Source organism: Bidens hawaiensis, unplaced genomic scaffold (assembly GCF_021521415.1).
Source record: "Bidens hawaiensis isolate Kalapana, Puna unplaced genomic scaffold, B.hawaiensis_p1.1 tig00419396_1, whole genome shotgun sequence".
Classification (NCBI taxonomy): Eukaryota; Viridiplantae; Streptophyta; class Magnoliopsida; order Asterales; family Asteraceae; genus Bidens; species Bidens hawaiensis.
In genome coordinates this window covers 983,379-1,001,331 of record NW_027504847.1, presented here as the reverse complement: position 1 = coordinate 1,001,331, position 17,953 = coordinate 983,379, and the positions used below count along the sequence as shown (strand labels likewise).

At 32.6% G+C, this 17,953-nt stretch overlaps 1 protein-coding gene and 1 pseudogene across 2 annotated transcripts; both read right to left on the bottom strand.

Moving 5' to 3' along the window:
• Positions 1–251: 251 nt before the first annotated feature.
• Positions 252–7,220, bottom strand: LOC143608529 (magnesium transporter MRS2-1-like). Its single transcript, XM_077083545.1, has 7 exons — positions 7,049–7,220; positions 4,947–5,008; positions 3,041–3,607; positions 2,090–2,218; positions 1,513–1,851; positions 650–697; positions 252–587 (listed from the first exon to the last, which is right to left on the bottom strand). Exons 3-7 carry the CDS (start codon positions 3,587–3,589, stop codon positions 357–359), a joined length of 1,296 nt encoding a protein of 431 aa, XP_076939660.1. The 5' UTR covers positions 3,590–3,607; positions 4,947–5,008; positions 7,049–7,220; the 3' UTR covers positions 252–356.
• On the bottom strand, positions 6,943–14,062 carry LOC143608530 (putative protein phosphatase 2C 60; annotated as a pseudogene). Its single transcript, XR_013149278.1, has 11 exons — positions 14,044–14,062; positions 9,870–10,000; positions 9,688–9,751; positions 9,401–9,509; positions 9,088–9,241; positions 8,835–8,960; positions 8,557–8,680; positions 8,393–8,469; positions 8,185–8,237; positions 8,046–8,100; positions 6,943–7,248 (listed from the first exon to the last, which is right to left on the bottom strand). The product of XR_013149278.1 is annotated as a putative protein phosphatase 2C 60 (transcript).
• Between the last annotated feature and the right edge of the window lie 3,891 nt (positions 14,063–17,953).

Below are 17,953 nucleotides of genomic sequence, written 5' to 3'. Positions count from 1 at the left end.
AAATGAGTTCGATTCTGAGCCTCATATCATTTCTATGTAATTGTGTTTAAGATGGTTGAGTATAATATATTAGTAAATACCATATGCATAATTCGCATAAAAATATTGTTATAAATTTTACTGTTTCATAAACAATATAACTAATAAATAACAAACACACCATAAATTAGCTCGAGCTTAGGCAAACTTGGGGCTCAACTTATTTACACTCGTAATCATACAAGTCAAGAAAACCCAAAAACGAAATAATATTCAAAATAATTTATTAAAAAATCGCACCGATAACTAAAGTCAAAGTTGAAATCCTAATTACAAGTCAAACCTAGAGAAATCTCCTGCTTATTTTCACTGACCATTTACAAAGGCATCAATCTTTTGTACTTGAAAAACCACAAAAACGAACCGAATAAAACAGCTCCAGAAATGCCAGTGGACACAAGTACCCATTTGAATGCAGATGGATTCTCAAACAAAGATATCTCAAAGTTCATCCCGAATATCCCTGCTACGACCCCACAAATCGCAACCACAAATGTTGCTGTCGTTAATACCAGTTCAAACTGTATAAGCTGGTTTCGTACATTATCCTGCACATCAAATGTTCATTTAATAAATGAAGATTTCAATGCTAATAAGAAGAAAAACATACCAATTGAATATTGATGAAATCTTCAGTATCATCAATGTATTCCTTCAGCTAGTACACAAACGAAAAAGAAAGCCATCAACCAATTTTTTAACCAAATCATGAATCCCCCTTATGAAAACTATATTACCAAAAAAAACTTATTTGTTTAAAATATACACTATTCAAGATGTAAGCCTTTTGGGTCACTTTCAACTAAACGTGTAAACGATCAAAACGTTCAGTGAACCGTTCTGCAGGAAGTTCGTTTATTTAATAAACGAACAAATATGAACAGAACTTTTTGTGCATTTAGTCAAACGAACGAACATAAACACATGTCTTGTTCGTTCATTTATGTTACATTCTTTTGTGTTCATGAGTTTACGTTTGCTTAAGTTCGTTCGTTTATATGTTCTTTTAAACTTTTAGAACCATCACAATTAATTCTAGTTTAATTAAATTAAGATATCACTCTTTACAATTTAATCTAGTTTAATCAAGTTTGTAGATGGTCACGCTTACTATTAATTGGTGTTTGCTCAGTTTGTGTTTGTTTACGTTCCTAAACCGTTCTTTTGTACTATTAAAGAATGAACATAAACATTAAAAACAGTCATTTTCTTAACGAATGAACACAAACAAGAAATCCCGTTTGTTTATTGTTTGTGTTTGAGAGTTTATTTGGTTAACCATTAAAGTTGTATGAACGAACACGAACATGCCACATTTGTGTTCATTCGATTCGTTACACTACTTCCACCCATTTGAATAGTACCATTTTCATCAAGTTCTTAAAACTTACCAATTTAACCCATTAAAGACATCATAAAACCCGAAACAGTACATTTATTGAATTTGTTGATGTGAACAAGTGAACAACATACCGATGTAAGTTTATTAAGCGTGCTGTCAGTGACAACAAAATAAGCTTCTAGGAGCATTTCCACCTCATCAATATTTTCTGCAGCACCCTCTGAACTCTTTGTGCTTTCATGTCTGCTTCTTGCAAGGCTCAAATTTCTGTCAAGCCTAGCAGCTTTTGGAGGTGAACAAACCGGAGATATTGGCGCAGAAATAGATTGAATCCCATCCATTGATCTGTGTCCTGCCAAGGATTGATCTCCACCGTTGAATAATGAATCCATTCTCCTTTTCTTCTCTGTCAAATACATTTCAGCCATATCTCCATCATCATCCATCAGTTGCTCTATTTCATCTCTTACCTATATTCAAGTGTCCAACATATATACGTAAATAGCTAAAAGGGTAAAATTGTCATTTTAAAAAAAATTAACAGAATTTTTAACAAAAGCTAGTGTTTACTCCATACATGTTACAGATTGGAACCCACAGATACCAAACCTGTTACTTTTTAAAGATAGACCTCAAACTTGTTATTTTTGCCAACCCGACCATTTACGTAATTAACTCTAACAATAATCTGGAGATAGGCTAGTTAACCTTCTGAACTCTTCGGGTCAATGCAACTAGTCTGCTTTTTAATCTGCGAACACGTTCCAAGTTTGAAGTACTGATCGTTGATGTAAGTTCGTCTAGCAATGGATATGCTTCAATTTCTAATTCTGCCGCCTGGTAAAAATTGATAAGATTTTTTAACATATGAAACCGAAAGTCCGAAACAAGATGTTAGTTTTTAGAGAAATATGTTGCAAATGCAGTACACATAATTAGAGTTGATGAAAATCATTTCAAGATGCATTGATACCATAATAACCTTCTAAACAACATATAGTAAGTCATGTTTTATGGACATATAATATACCTAAAAGGCCAGGCTATACGGGCCGTGTAACACATACAAGTATACAACACGCGTGATATGGTGAAAATGTATATATGGGCCCGTATAAAATAAAAAAGTGTTCTACGAGCTGTCACATGAGGTGGTATGTATAACTTTAATGAAACTGACTAACATGAAAGTGGTATGTTGTGTGAAAAGTTACATGACTCGTATGATGTGACAAGTATGTAGACTTGGAAACTAACCGAACGGAGCATGTTCATGTTCGTTCGTTTAACTTTAATCCAACAAAAGATTGAACACGGACTATTAAACGAACAGAGAGTTCTCGTTCGTGTTCGTTCATTAAGAAAATGAATATGTTTGTGTTCGTCTATGTTCGTTCGATAACAGTATAAACGAACAGTTCATAAACATAAATGAATAAACATAACTGTGCATAGATGAGTGACCATAACTGAGCTAAAACCAGTTCAAATGAATGTGAAGAACAATGTGTTGGGCCCGGAAAAGTTATTACAAGTAGATTAAGCTGTAATGGGCCAAAAAGTTTTAAATGTATATATTAACAAACGAAACGGACAAACTTAAACTAAAAAGTAACAACCATAGATGAATGAACATAAACGAACTAATACACAACATACCTGTGTGTCGAGAAATGTACAAGCAGCCTCAAGAGCAACTTCCAAAGCCTTAAACTCAAAAGGCAAATAATCAGGCGATATGCATCCAAACACCCCCCTAAAACTCCTACCTCCTTTCCTTCTACCAAACTCGGAGCTTTCTGATCGCCAAGCATTCCCATTCCCATCGCCTGCAGCTATTAACCGCCTCTGCAACTCCACCACATACTGCAACACATAACTATCAAGAGAATTCAAAAGCAAAACCTCATCACATGTTATAATGCACCGAATCTGCTCTAAATTCACAACTATAGCCTTCTCTCTGCCAAGAATCGTTGACGGGTAGACAAATAACGGATCAAGTAACCGAAGATCGCGCGCAGGAAGATCGCATCTTCTCATCATTGTGTTCTTGTCAACTTCAATAACTTCTGCATCACCTGTTTCAGCATCCACGCGGATCCATGATCGAACACCTTGACCATGCTTTTTTAGGCCTGAAACATCTCTAGGGTTTATAACGGTTGCAGTTTTGATCGGTAAGAGACGTTCTTTTAGATCTTCCATTAGTGAGATCTAATCTAACTGCAATAATAAATCTATTAACAATTTAGTATCTGATCTGTTACAAAATTTAAGTATAATTATAGCATTACTTACAATAGCAAACTAGCAATTCAAGTATCTCCTTAACATATATATGAATCTGATTACTTCATCACATACAGACGGTGGTGATGAGTACACAATGCATTGTAATTTGCAAAAATTCAATTTCTACAATCAAATCTCCGTCAACGTTACTACAAATTTCACGCAATTAAGCCTTTAAACTAACCAAACGTTCATGAAATGCGCGTGAACTGTTCAGCATGAAGTTCGTTAATGTTCGCTTTTTAAATAAACAAACAAACATGAACAAAATACTTTGGAACGAAAGAACGAACACGAACACACGTTTTTTGTGTTCATTTATGTTCACAAACGTTCGTTTAAATTTTAATAAGTGCGTAAGTAGTTATATCTATATAAAATAAACATAAATCACACTTTGTTATGTTTGGTCAATCTAAGCAGTTAATGTTGAAAAATATCGGATATCGGTGGAGGACCGATATTTGAGATATCGGTTATCACGGTGAGATATCGGTAATTTTAATATTATGCAGAATTTATATATATAACAATTCGAACACTAACAATACAGCATACTCTCCTACTATTAACAAATTATCCTTTTGTAACTTGCAAAACACTTTAACAATTTTAGAAGCAAGTAGGAACTGATTAAGACTCAGAACACTAACATTAAACACTAAAAGTTGAAAATTAAGACTTAAAAAACTGATATCGGTCAATATCGCCGATATTATCGATACCGATATTTCATATGAGGACCGATAACCGAGATACCACCGAGATTGACTGCATAGTCGTCAATTACGTTCATTTGTGTTCGATTATGTTTGTTCTATTATGTTCGTTTAAGTTCGCTAGCGTTCGTGAAGTGTTCGTTTAGGTTTTAACCCAACGAATATAAACGAACACAAACATGCTCGTTTTCTTAATGACCGAACATGAACACAAAAATGTGATCCATTATATATTCGTGTTCATATTCGTGTTAAAGTTAAATGAGCAAACACAAACAATAGATGCTTCCGTTTTGTTCGTTTACATGCCTAATGAAATGTAATTACTTACTAGTTCATCCCAAACCGACAAATACTCGATCAAACAAACAACCTGCAACAGATAACACCGGAAATGAATTAATTATTATTATTATTATTATTATTATTATTATTATTATTATTATTATTATTATTATTCCGTCAACCTTACTACACATAATTGACGCAATTAGACTAAACAGTACACAGTAAACACAATTAACAACAAAATGCATGAAATAATCACTTACTTACTGAATTAGGGTTTTAAATTATGAAATAATATTACGAATGCAGCACGAGATCTAACAACCTGCAACGGAAACATTTAGAAGAATTAATTAAATGATTGAATTAATAATAATAATAATAATTATTATTATTATTTGGAAGCAAATCAATGGAGTGTACCGGTGTATGTATATGTCTCTGTGTAAAGTGTGTGTGTGTATATGATGACACACACATTCGTTTGATTGATTCTGACTGACGCTTGGTGGTTTAAAGGCGGTGGTCCGAATGCATGCCGTGAAACGACGTCGTGTTTGGTTTGTACTTTGTACAAGCTATGACTTTTAACTTTTAAGATGATTTAGTTTATATATAATTTTTTAGAAAATTTTAAAAAATATTTAGAATTTTTTAGAATTTAACGGGGGTGATTACAGGTCGGCTTGCGGCCAACCCCGGTTTGGATTTTGGAATCCCATGGAGTTTCTCCCGAAGGCATAACCCCAGGTTTTGATATCCTCTTCGCGTCCTCGAAGGAACAATATTCTCCTCTAATGCCACTTGACATTATTTGCGTTGCCACAAAAGTCAAAACCTTATGACGTGACGCATGCAAGATAAATTATAAAACACTCGTTTTGGCTCAAATTCAAACCGATGACCAAAGAAAGTCTTGTTTTTATCTTTGTTGCCATAACTAACTGGGCTAGCCTTGAAGATTATGATCTAGGCATCTAGAGCATATATATATAACTAATGATTTGGTATTTATGATTTTGAGACGAATTAATTACAAATCTTGAATTTACTACATTTAATAAGATTCAAGTATTTTGGTTTTTTCAAGGGTTATATGAGTATTAGCATTATGGTATGATTTTTTTTAAAAGGCATTTTGTTTAAATGGTTTGATACACGGTTGATTATATGAGCGGACCGGACAAATCAGGATTTTTTTTATGTGTATATAATAAAAGCATATGTGGCGTCAAGATTTTTTCAACATTAACGTCCGTAACCTTTTTCTTATCAATATCAACCTAAAAAGATACTGTAATTTTTTTTTATAAATTGCAAATTTTACTTATTTAACGATACATAAACAAAATATTTACAAACATAAACCCATAATCTTAATTATAAGAAGACGGTTTATGGTATTGACAAAGTAGGAGTAACTTTGCATTTACAAAAATATCATAATCTTTTTTAGTTAATAAATTGTTTCAGCCAACCAGAAGCTCCCACATTTTACACTCTTATGCGTCAGAGCAACACATTCAACAACATAAGTTTTTTTTTTAAATCACGATTTAAATTGGGATTGCAACTTGGTAGTTAGTGGTATCTCTAGCGAAGCATAATGGGAATGTTTCGTCGATATTAGAAAGACAGTGAAGAATTTAGCGCAAAAGAATAAATCTACTTCACAAAATGGAAATTTGTTGCACCAATAAACACGTGTCATGCACGCTTTGATTGGAAATTTTTATGAAAGACTACTTTGTCACTAATCTATCAAGATGGTCATTTTGATGTTTTTCATCAGTTTTTTTAAACCAACTCACATAACAATTTTTTTAAGTCCACCCCATTTTAAGCCTATTGAACCAATAATTGATCCAACATTTTGAAGAACATTAATTGTAGTCTCCAAATTGCTAGTATCTAATAATGATATTTTACTCGGTGTCATCAAGACAATATTTCCTAATCCATAAGGATTAATTAACCGGTATAATAAGCAATGGATCTATTTTGTAAGTGTTGTATTGTCAGTAGTTCTTTTGTAAGTGTTGTGAGTTGATTTAGTTTGATCACTAAAAGGTACTTTATGATACTTTCATGATTTTATAACTGAAAAATATGATCATAATATGAAGTCAAAGTGTGGTATCTGATACTGAAATAACCAAACTCAAGTCATAAATACAAGTCATACTAGCCATACTAGCAACCTATCTGTACAACCTTCAATGCATAAAATACAAGTCATACTAGCAAGATTGCACCCGACCGGTCGATCCAGCACAGAAAAACTAGAAACCCAAAATCATCTATCGATCATAAAGAAAAAAGCCACCAGCATTTACAAAAACCATGTCGAAATACGAATGTTTACCACTAGTTTGACCCGGGTACTTCTTGATCATTATTATCAACAGATGAAATTGAATCCAACAGTTGTGAGGTGAACGGTCCGGATTTTGGCTTCTTGAACTGGACCAAGATCATAGTCATATTGTCACACCCTTCACCACCAGATACAGGTGCCAAACACCTATCAAACACCTTCTCACAGATCGCCGAGAGCTTACTTTCCTGCATCGTCATTCATGAATCATATTAATGAGAAATCATTTTATTAATAAAACGACTAGTTTGATCCAGGGTGTGCATGAGTTGGTTCTGAGCTCAGATGGAACGAAAAACTGAAATTTTGGTTTTTGGGCTTTTGAAAAGCGTTCAGTTTCGGGTTTTTTACTGTTATTGGTTTACAAACGGGTTTAATTTTGGTTTTTCGGTTTTGACATTTGGGCTGAAAAAAGCCCATAATAATGATATAGGGCCTAAGCCTAATTTTTTTAATTAGTAATTTTATTGCGGCAAGTTAATTAATGATTAATTAATTATTAATCATTTGAGCATAAAAATTTTCGGGCTGCACGATTTATTACAGGTTCAGTTCGCTTTCGCTTATTTCAGTTTTGTCATTTGGGCTTGAATCTTTTGGACTGTTAAAAGGTTGAAAATAAACTCTGGGCCTAAAATATTTGGGCCACATGATTTATTACAGGATCGTTTTTTTTTTAAGTTTTTACAGGTTCGGTTTAGTTCTTTTGAAAAAAACATAAAACCAAACCAACGTTTTTGGGTCAGATTCAATTATTCTGGATGCATATCATTATTACGGTTTCATGCACACCCCTAATACTACTACGATCAGATGAAACACAGCTTGCATATTTCATCACCTCTTGTAGGTTCGTTATATAAATTTTGAAGTTGTAGCTTGGGGTGTTTTATATATTTTGATGATTAAATGAAGAAATTATAAGTAATAAGCAGTTTCAAATTGGAAATCAATATGTGCTATGATGAAGTGTTAATGGACTTACAGTTTTTACTTGCTCACCAACAAAGTCCACCAGTTGTTGACTTGACATGCAATCCCTGTACAACGTATGCAATTTCATGCAATTAGCACTGAAGTATAAAATACATATAATAATAATAATATTATTAAATAAAATATACCATATTCCATCACAAGCAACAACAAGAAAATCATCATCCTCACAAAGCTCAACCTAGTTTAAGGAAGAACACGTCGTGTTATTGTTATAAAGAACCACAATTACAAAATGCCATCAGCGAAAATTAAATTTTTGTAATCATATTATATACATAGATTATTTACAAAAACATATAACTTATATAACATGCAACTTATGATGCTACATACCGTGTTTATATCAGGATTGGCAGTTAGAATTTGCGCTTCAGGGGTAAGTGTTGAATCCCTTTTCAGCTCCATGTCACCTGCACAAAACATACAGAAGTATTATTCAGTAAACATTGCAAAAAATAAAATAATAATAATGATAATAATAAAAAAATGTGAATTACCAATAGCTCTAGCCAAGTTTAGACTCCCATTAACTCGACCGTATTGAATATAACCACCAGCTTTATATATCCTTTCTTTCTCAACCTCAAGATCAGGCTTATGATCCTTTGACATATTCAAAGCCTGAATAATAAATGCATATTCATGAGTCAATTTAATTATAAATTTCATATAATGAATAATCAAACACATATTAAATAACATCTATTCTCCAATAGTGAGTTATTATTAAAAAGATATTTTAGCAACTTAATCTTGACCAGATAAACAACATTACCTAACCCTTTCGAGATAACACGCATCGAGAATCACCAGCGTTTGCAACAACAAGTTGGTTATTACGTATGATTGCAACGCATGCTGTGCTACCGCACGTTGGTCCATCATAATTCGAGTGTGGTCCCTACATTATTCATTGAAAATATAAAAACTTTAGCCGTAGATGCAACGCTATATCTGAAACTACTAAACTACCCTTGACTTTATTCAACTGATAATATTATTACATATTAGTTATACAGAGAAAGTACCTCCTCAGAAGACCAATTATCATCCATTGCTTTTAAATTGCCACTTCTTGGTGACCAAATTAAGCCTTCTATCATACCACTAAATTGGTCCATTTTATTTCCCAATATAGCTAACTCTCTCCAACCGCGTTGTCCACACATCATCTCATCCATTCTACATAATAAGTATACAAAAGATGCTCTGATAATAAACAAAACAGTAAACACCTACTAACATTATAAAACATTGCATCAGTTTTGTCACGTTTACTTATTAATGGGTTGATTTGGGTTATAAATGGCTGACTCTGTATAAATGACATATAAAAGTAACCTGAGAAAAGATTTCTGGGCAGCAGTTCCAATATCACCAGCAGAATAAGCTTCATGCTTGACCACTTGTTGGTGAAGAAACTTGGCACAAAACTTAGAGACTGCTTGACCTGCAAGCTAACACATCTTATTACATGTATTTATCAACATAAACCAAATACATTTTTAACTGTTCCAAATTCTTCCTTATTATAAAATCACATAATAAAAGTGTAAAACAGCATTATTAACTGTATCAAATCATCATGCATTAATATCATGTATGTCCATCATGTGCATACAGCATACCTCCATGACCATCATAAACACCAAAGAAAGATGTGGAGTTGCCCAAATCAGGTAAAGCAGCATGCTACAAAACACCTCATATACACACATATATAAAAACTCAGTAACTGCTATAAAACTATATACTCAAATTCACATTTTCAAAATATAATAATCCAACAAGAACTATATCAACCACTTACAGCGTCTTCCATTGATGTGCGCCATCCTTGCATGGATGACACACCATATCTCAGCTTCTCATTCTCACCATCCTCAGAGGTCTTATCAGTTTTGGGGGTACTTAGGTAAACTCCCATATCTAGCAATCAACCTGAATGTTAAACCCAAAACCCTATAAATCATTGAAAAGTATTCAAAACCTTTAATGAACAAGCATAAGCAGAATAACATAAACGGACCCATTATCGAACGCTCACGAACACAAATGAACAAACATGGCCTATGTTCGTGTTCGTTCATTTTTGAAACGACCAAACATGAACGAACTTCCCGCTTAAAAAATTCATGAACAGTAGCCCTACCTAGAATTATTGATCACAGTATTACAATAATTACACCACATCAACAAACATACCTCCAAATCACTTTCACAATTTTTAAACAACACATATCAGAATTCAAATAAATCATGAAACCAGAACACCTAGGTCACAAAATCAACCAGCATATAAACCAAAATTACTAAATATCATAACAAATAATTGAAATTTAAACAAAATCTATGAGTTATTGAAACAAATTAATGAAAATCACCTTTAATCAACAAACATAAACAGAATAAAATTAACAAACTACGATCATAAACGGGCGTAAACGACCACACTAATGAATGTTCACGAACACAATCAAACAAACTGGCCTTTGTTAGTGTTCATATTTAGCTAATCGAACGAAATTCGTTGTTCATGTTCTTTCATTTATGAAGCGAACGAACATAAATGAACTTCCTGCCAAATAGTTCGCCGAACGTTCGGTTTATTCAAAGCCCTACCTAGAGTTATTAATCAAGCATTATAATAATTACACCACATCAACAAACATGAATCCAAATCACTTTCACATATTTCAAACTAACATCCAAATCACTTTCACATATTTCAAACTAACATCCAAATCACTTTCACATATTTCAAACTAACACATACCAGAGTTCAAATACATTAAGAAATCAGAAGAGCTAGGTCACAAAGTTAACCAAACATATAAACCAAAATTACTAAATATCAAAACAAATAACTGAAATTCAAACAAAATCTACGAGTTACTGAAGCAAATCAATGAAAATCACCTTTAATGAACAAACATACGCATAATAACATTAACGAACATAAAGAGACGTAAACAAACACATAATCAAACGTTCACGAACACAATCAAACGAACATGGCCTCTGTTCGTATTCGTTCATTTATTTAATCGAACAAAATGCCTTTGTTCATGTTCATTCATTAATTAAACAAACGAACTTCCCGCCAAACAGTTCTCCCAACGCTTAATCCGGTCGTTTATAGCACTACCTAGGTAGATAAATAATACTAAACACCAACACGTATAAATGAAATTCAAACAACATCTACGAATAATTGAAACAAATTAACAAAATCGCTGTAATGACGCAAATAACGATGATTCCAAAATAAACTACAAAGTCCACGACTCACGAGCACAATCGAACAAGTATGGCCTCCGTACGTGTTCGTTCATTTAGTTAATCAAACGAAATTTATTGTTCATGTAACGAACAAACATAAACAAACTTCGTGCCAAACAGTATTACAATAATTACAACATATCAACAAAGATAAATCCAAATCACTTTCACATATTTCACACTAACACATATCAACATTCAAATACATCATGAAACCAGAACATCTAAGATTTTAGGTCACTAAATTAACCAAACATTTAACCAAAATTACTAAGATCAACACAAACAATTAAAATTCAAAACAAAATCTACAAGTTATTGAAACAAATTAATGAAAATCACCTTTAATGAACAAAGATAAACAGAATAGCATTAACGAACATAAATGTCCAGTAAACAAACACATTATCGAATGTTCACGAACACATCGAACGAACACGGCCTCTGTTCATGTTCCTTCATTTAGTTCACGAACAGTTCGCCGAACTTTAACCAAAATTACTAAGATCAACACGAACAATTAAAACTCAAAACAAAATCTACAAGTTATTGAAACAAATTAATGAAAATCACCTTTAATGAACAAAGGTAAACAGAATAGCATTAACGAACATAAACGTACAGTAAACGAACACATTATCGAACGTTCACGAACACGGCCTCTGTTCATGTTCCTTCATTTAGTTCACGAACAGTTCGCCGAACTTTCAGTTCGTTTACAATATATCACAATAATTGCACCAGTGCACCACATCAACAAGCATAAATCCAAATCACTTTCACATATTTCAAACTAACACACATCATAAAATCAGAACATCTAGGTCACAAACTTATTACTACACATCATCACAAACAATTAAAACTCTATACAACAAATTATTGAATCAAATAAACAGAAATCACCATAAACAACGACGAATCATACAAAACGTCAATCACTTTCACATATTTCAAACTAACACACATCAAAATTCAAATACATCATGAAACCAGAACATCTAGTCACAAAATTTACCAAAATTACCAAGCATCAACACAAACAATTAAAACTCAAACAAAATCTACGAGTTAGTGAAACAAATAATGTAAATCACCTTTAATAAACAAAAATAAACTATTTAACATTATCGATCATAAATGTCCAGTAAACGAACACATTATCGAACGTTCACGAACACAGTCGAACAAACACGGCCTCTATTCGTGTTCGTTCATTTAGTTAATCGAATGGACAGTATTAATCACAGTATTACAATAATTACAACACATCAACAAACATAAATACAATTCACTTTCACATATTTCACACTAAAACATATCAAAACTCAACTACATCACGATATCAAAACATCTAGGTCACAAAAACATCAACACAAACAATTATATACAAACAAAATACTACAAATTATTGAATCAAATTAACGAAAATCACCTTTAATGAACAACTATAAAATGAATAGCATTAACTAACATAAACGAACACATTATCGAACGTTCACAAACATAATTGAGCGAGCACGGCCTCTGTCCGTGTTCCTTCATTTAGTTCACGAACAGTTTGCCGAACTTTCGGTTCGTTTACAGTATATCACAATAACTGCACCAGTGCACCACATCAACAAACATAAATCCAAATCACTTACACATATTTCACGCTAACACACATCAAAATTCAAATACATCATGAAATCAGAACATCTAGGTCACACAATTATTACTAAACAGTAAACACCAACACAAACAAATAAAATTCAATACAAAATCTACGAGCCACTTAAACAAACATTATCAAACGTTCACGAACATGGCCTCTGTTCATGTTCGTTCGTTTGTTTAGTAGATTGAACGAAATTTCTTGTTCATTTATGAAACGGACAAACATTAACAAACTTCCTGCCAAACAGTTCACGAACAGTAGCCCAACCTAGAATTATTAATTTCAGTATTACAATAAATCATAATTACAACGTTCACGAACACAACTGAACGAGTATGGCCTTTGTTCGTGTTCGTTCATTCATGAAACAATCGAACATAAACGAACTTCCTGCCAAACAGTTAACGAACCGTATTAATCACAGTATTACAATAATTACACCACATCAACAAACATAAGTCCAAATCACTTTCACATATTTCAAACTAACACACATCAAATTCAAATACATCATGAAACCAGAACATCTAGGTCACAAATTAACCAAAATTATTAAGCATCAACAGAAACAACTAAATCTCAAAAAAAATCTACGAGATACTGAAACAAATTAATCATAATCACCTTTAATGAACAAACGTAAACAGTATAACATTAACGAACATAAACGTCCAGTTAACGAACACATTATCGAACGATTAGTTCACAAACAGTTTGCCGAACTTTCGGTTCGTTTACAATATATCACAACAATTGCACCAGTGCACCACATCACTAACATAAATCCAAATCACTTACACATATTCCAAACTTACGCATATCAAAATTCAAATACATCTAGGTCACAAATATATAAAACTAAACAAAATAATACAAATTATTGAATCAAATCAATAAAATTCACCGTAAACAACGCGAATCTTACAGAACGTCAATCGCAAAACGATGAATCATGAGATTGAGTGTAAATTGTGTGAATATATTAACTGTAATTGAATGAGATCTAACGGTATTATAACAGATTATTAACACACTAACTTACAGTGAATTGGATTGGATTGGATTGGATTGGATTGGATTGGTCCGTACAGTGGAGTTCCAGTGGACGCACACAGAGTGTTTGTTTGTTTGGGCTTTTATCAATTATTATTATTATTATTGTGACCCGGGTGAGTGAAAATAATAGGGGATTGGATAATGGATGGATTGTTTATTGGACAGGTGGAATGTGTGTATTGGGCCTTGATATAATAACAAAATATATGTCAATTTATGAATATTGGTTTGATTATATGATTTGAGGGGTTGGGTGTTTTGTAGTTTTAAGTGATTGTGATAAGGTGTGAAAAAAATAGTGTTTTAGGGGTTATTGAAGTAATAGTTGGAGTGAGTGTGGTGGGTTGGCGATTATTCTAACTAAGTTAATTTTACGTTAAACACCGTTTGGTGTATGAGTTTTTCTTTGTGAACATCAGGGAAATGCTAGCCTAGTACCCCCCCCCCAAGTATTTGTAATCGAAGAATGAAGATGAGCGTGTGGGTCAGTGATCCAAATTGTCCTTAAAAAACATCGCTTGATATTTTTTTCACGCTCGTTTGGGCCAGTGGCATGTCGTGTCTAATCAACCGAAGGTTATATTGCAAATTGAAAGTTTAGACTCGAAAAATGATCTACTACCTAGGTTGAAGGAACAAAACAAAATTATCCATGATTTTAAATTGTTAAGAAAGCCGAAATAAGGGAAAAATACGGGAATAACTAATTGTCTTAGTTATGATTTTTTTTTTACATTTTTAGTTACTTTTTTTTATTAGAACCTTTTCTTGAAGTATTAGTATTTTTTTTGTTTTATTTTGTAATTAAATATACATTTCAATGAAAATAATATAAAAATAAAATTAGCAGATGGTTAAAAAATAATTGTGGTTACGTGAAACTATTATACACTTTTGAATGAAAAATTAGCAAGAGCATCCGCGCCTATGTCCGAGTAATGACAATGACTTTTTCACTTCATAGGGTAAAAAAAACACGAGCCCGCTAGGTATACACAAAACCCGAAACCCGACGGGTATCGGGCCATATATGAGATTAGTTTTGAAATTTTATGCTGGTATGGAATGGATATGGGGTTAAGTTACGCCCGACCCGATTACCTGAAAGTCTAAAACCACATGTGCGTTTACCAAAATCTGATAACGGAATTATATACCCAGAGATTTTTAATTTTTAATTTTATTTTCTTAACCCTTGTATATTATATGAAAAACTAATTTTCTTATGTGCTATGTACTTATTGATATTTTTTATTTAGGATTTAAGTTACATGCTTTGTGAGTTTGTTCTAGTGAATGAGTGACCAACTTCAGCTTGTATTATTAATCTATGTTTCTAATTCTCCGTTATCTTTAATCCGAAAAAAAAAATCCAAAGTTAATGAACGTATAGTGCAAAACTTAGATCTTCAACTTGTGCGGGCAACATATATAAGTAATAAGTGACTGATAAGCACCAACAAAACTACATGTAAATAAGCGAACCTCATGGTCGTAGTGGTCATAAACTCATAATCATAACTTTAGTATATTATTCTTAAAAGGATATGTCAAATTCTGTCTTATGTTTAAGACTTTAATTATATAACTTTACAGGTGTATATGATGGCATCTCAATATTGGAAATTTGGAATGGGTCAAAAGTCGTAGCCACAGCTTATTTCATGTTTCCCACCAGCATATATAAATAGATTGATCTCAAGGATGTACTTTTATTTGGATAGTATCTCTAGTTAAGTTGTTAAGTTCAATGAGATGACTCTAAGCATAATGCTAGATGCCATTTTCAATTATATTTATAGAAAAGGGTTATTAAGGCCATGTGTAGTAGGGCGAGTTTATGAGGCAACTGAGGTGATTTTGGAGAGGAACAACCCCCTCCCCCTCTCTCCCCACCACCACCCGGGCAATAATAGGGGGTGACTATTTGTCGTCTGTTTGTGTTTTGTTTTTATTATTATTATATTTTGTGTGTGTGATTTTGAAAACTTGATGAGTTATGAACTTTAAAACTCAATATGGACCACACATTTAATTAAATTAGTATAAAATATGTGGCTAAGATTAAATTTGATTAAAAAATGAATTAAGAGAGAGAATAAAGACTTTTTAGGATTACACAAGTTTAAATGTTAGTTACATATGTGTAAAAACTCGATTCGGTACGTAAAAAAAATAATGTAAATTATTTTTACGTTACTTACACTTACATATTACATATGTGTAAAAAAATCGAAAAAAAAAGTGTTACGTTGAGTTCTTTGAACTCAAAGTGGTTCTCAAAATAAATCAATCATATATATATGTGTGTGTGTGCGCGCGCGCGCGCGTGTAACTATAGAGCTACAACACCATTATACCCGTAAAACAAAAACTCGTAATTGACTGACTGGGCGTCACATGTCACAAAACGCCTTATTTTATAGCTCTTCACTATACAATGACGCATAGCCTAATTGGTTGTGACTTGTGGTTTGAATATATGAAGTAACATGTGTTCTTCGGTAGTCAATGGCAAATTGGCTAGTACAACATCAAGTGGGAGTGAGTGACTAAAATGAGAGAAAACAAAAAGGTTTTTCAGGCTCATGAGACAGGCCAACCCATGTTGACTATAACAGGCCGATAAGTTTGACTGGGATCCTAATCTTTTATCTACTTGTTTTATATATATTTTTTTATTATTTTATATAAACTAGCTAGGTAAAATTAAGGGGGTATTTGGATTGCTTATTTATCTTCTTATGACTTATAACTAAAGTTATAAGGTAAGGTGTTTGGAAAAGTTAAACTTTGTTAGATAAGTCATAAGTTACAATTTTATAACTTATGACTTATATAAGTCATAAAGAGGTAAAATAAGGAATCCCAAACACCCCCTAAGATTACATGAACTTTATTTTATAAAAAACCAAGAAAACTCTTTAAATTTGTTAATCTTGTTGGATTAATGGCTGAGATTAAAACGAAAATAAGAAGGAAGTGGAAGCTTTATCGGTCGCAGGAACATGAATATGATTCATGTAGTAACCACATTGGTGTAATGAATTAAAAATGGCATGTAGGAAGTGATTCATCATTCATGTAGTTACAATAGTGTAATGTGAGCCAATGTTGAAAGTTAAAGATGATAATTTATATGATGATTTGCTTGGTATGATTAAAAAATGTTAATCATGATGTATCCGAACTTGAATTTGGTGTTATATGTTCCATAATGTTGAATTGGTGTTTAAAAAAGGAGAATTCGACCCATAAATTATTGTAAGTGACTCATGTATAATGGTTGACGTTATGACTTACCATACACTTGTTTGAAGAACCTTTGCCCAGTGGTGTTATATGTTGGCCGTTTGTCAATTTGACAAAATTCATGGACATGTAGCATACGTCGAGTGTAATTGGCTGTTTGTTTGAGGCTTGGATTTATAAACATGTAATTTCACATTCTTACTTAACTTTTTAATAAAATAAATTACATATACTTACAAGTAAAGTGCATCAAGTTGATGTTTGATAAAAGATCGAGTCTCTAGGTGACACTAAACATAAATCGTTTGAAAATGTCACTTGTTACAAAAGTAGTTACATAATGCATAATTATACTATAATGTTTTGGCTGTTGATAAAGTAGTTTTTTTTTTTGTAAAATAAGTAAAGCTTAACACATTATAAAGTTATAAAAGCACATCTTCACGTGTGGTAAAATTGAAAAATATGTGTCACAATTTCACGAAAATCTATGTATCAAGGTTTAAAACAAGAGTGCTACAACAACGGTGATGGTTAAGAATTAAAAAAAAGATTAAAAAAGTGTTGGGGTTTAACACACACACGATAGCAATAAACGAACTTAAGAATTTAACATAGTTCGGTTTAGAATGACTTACATCCAC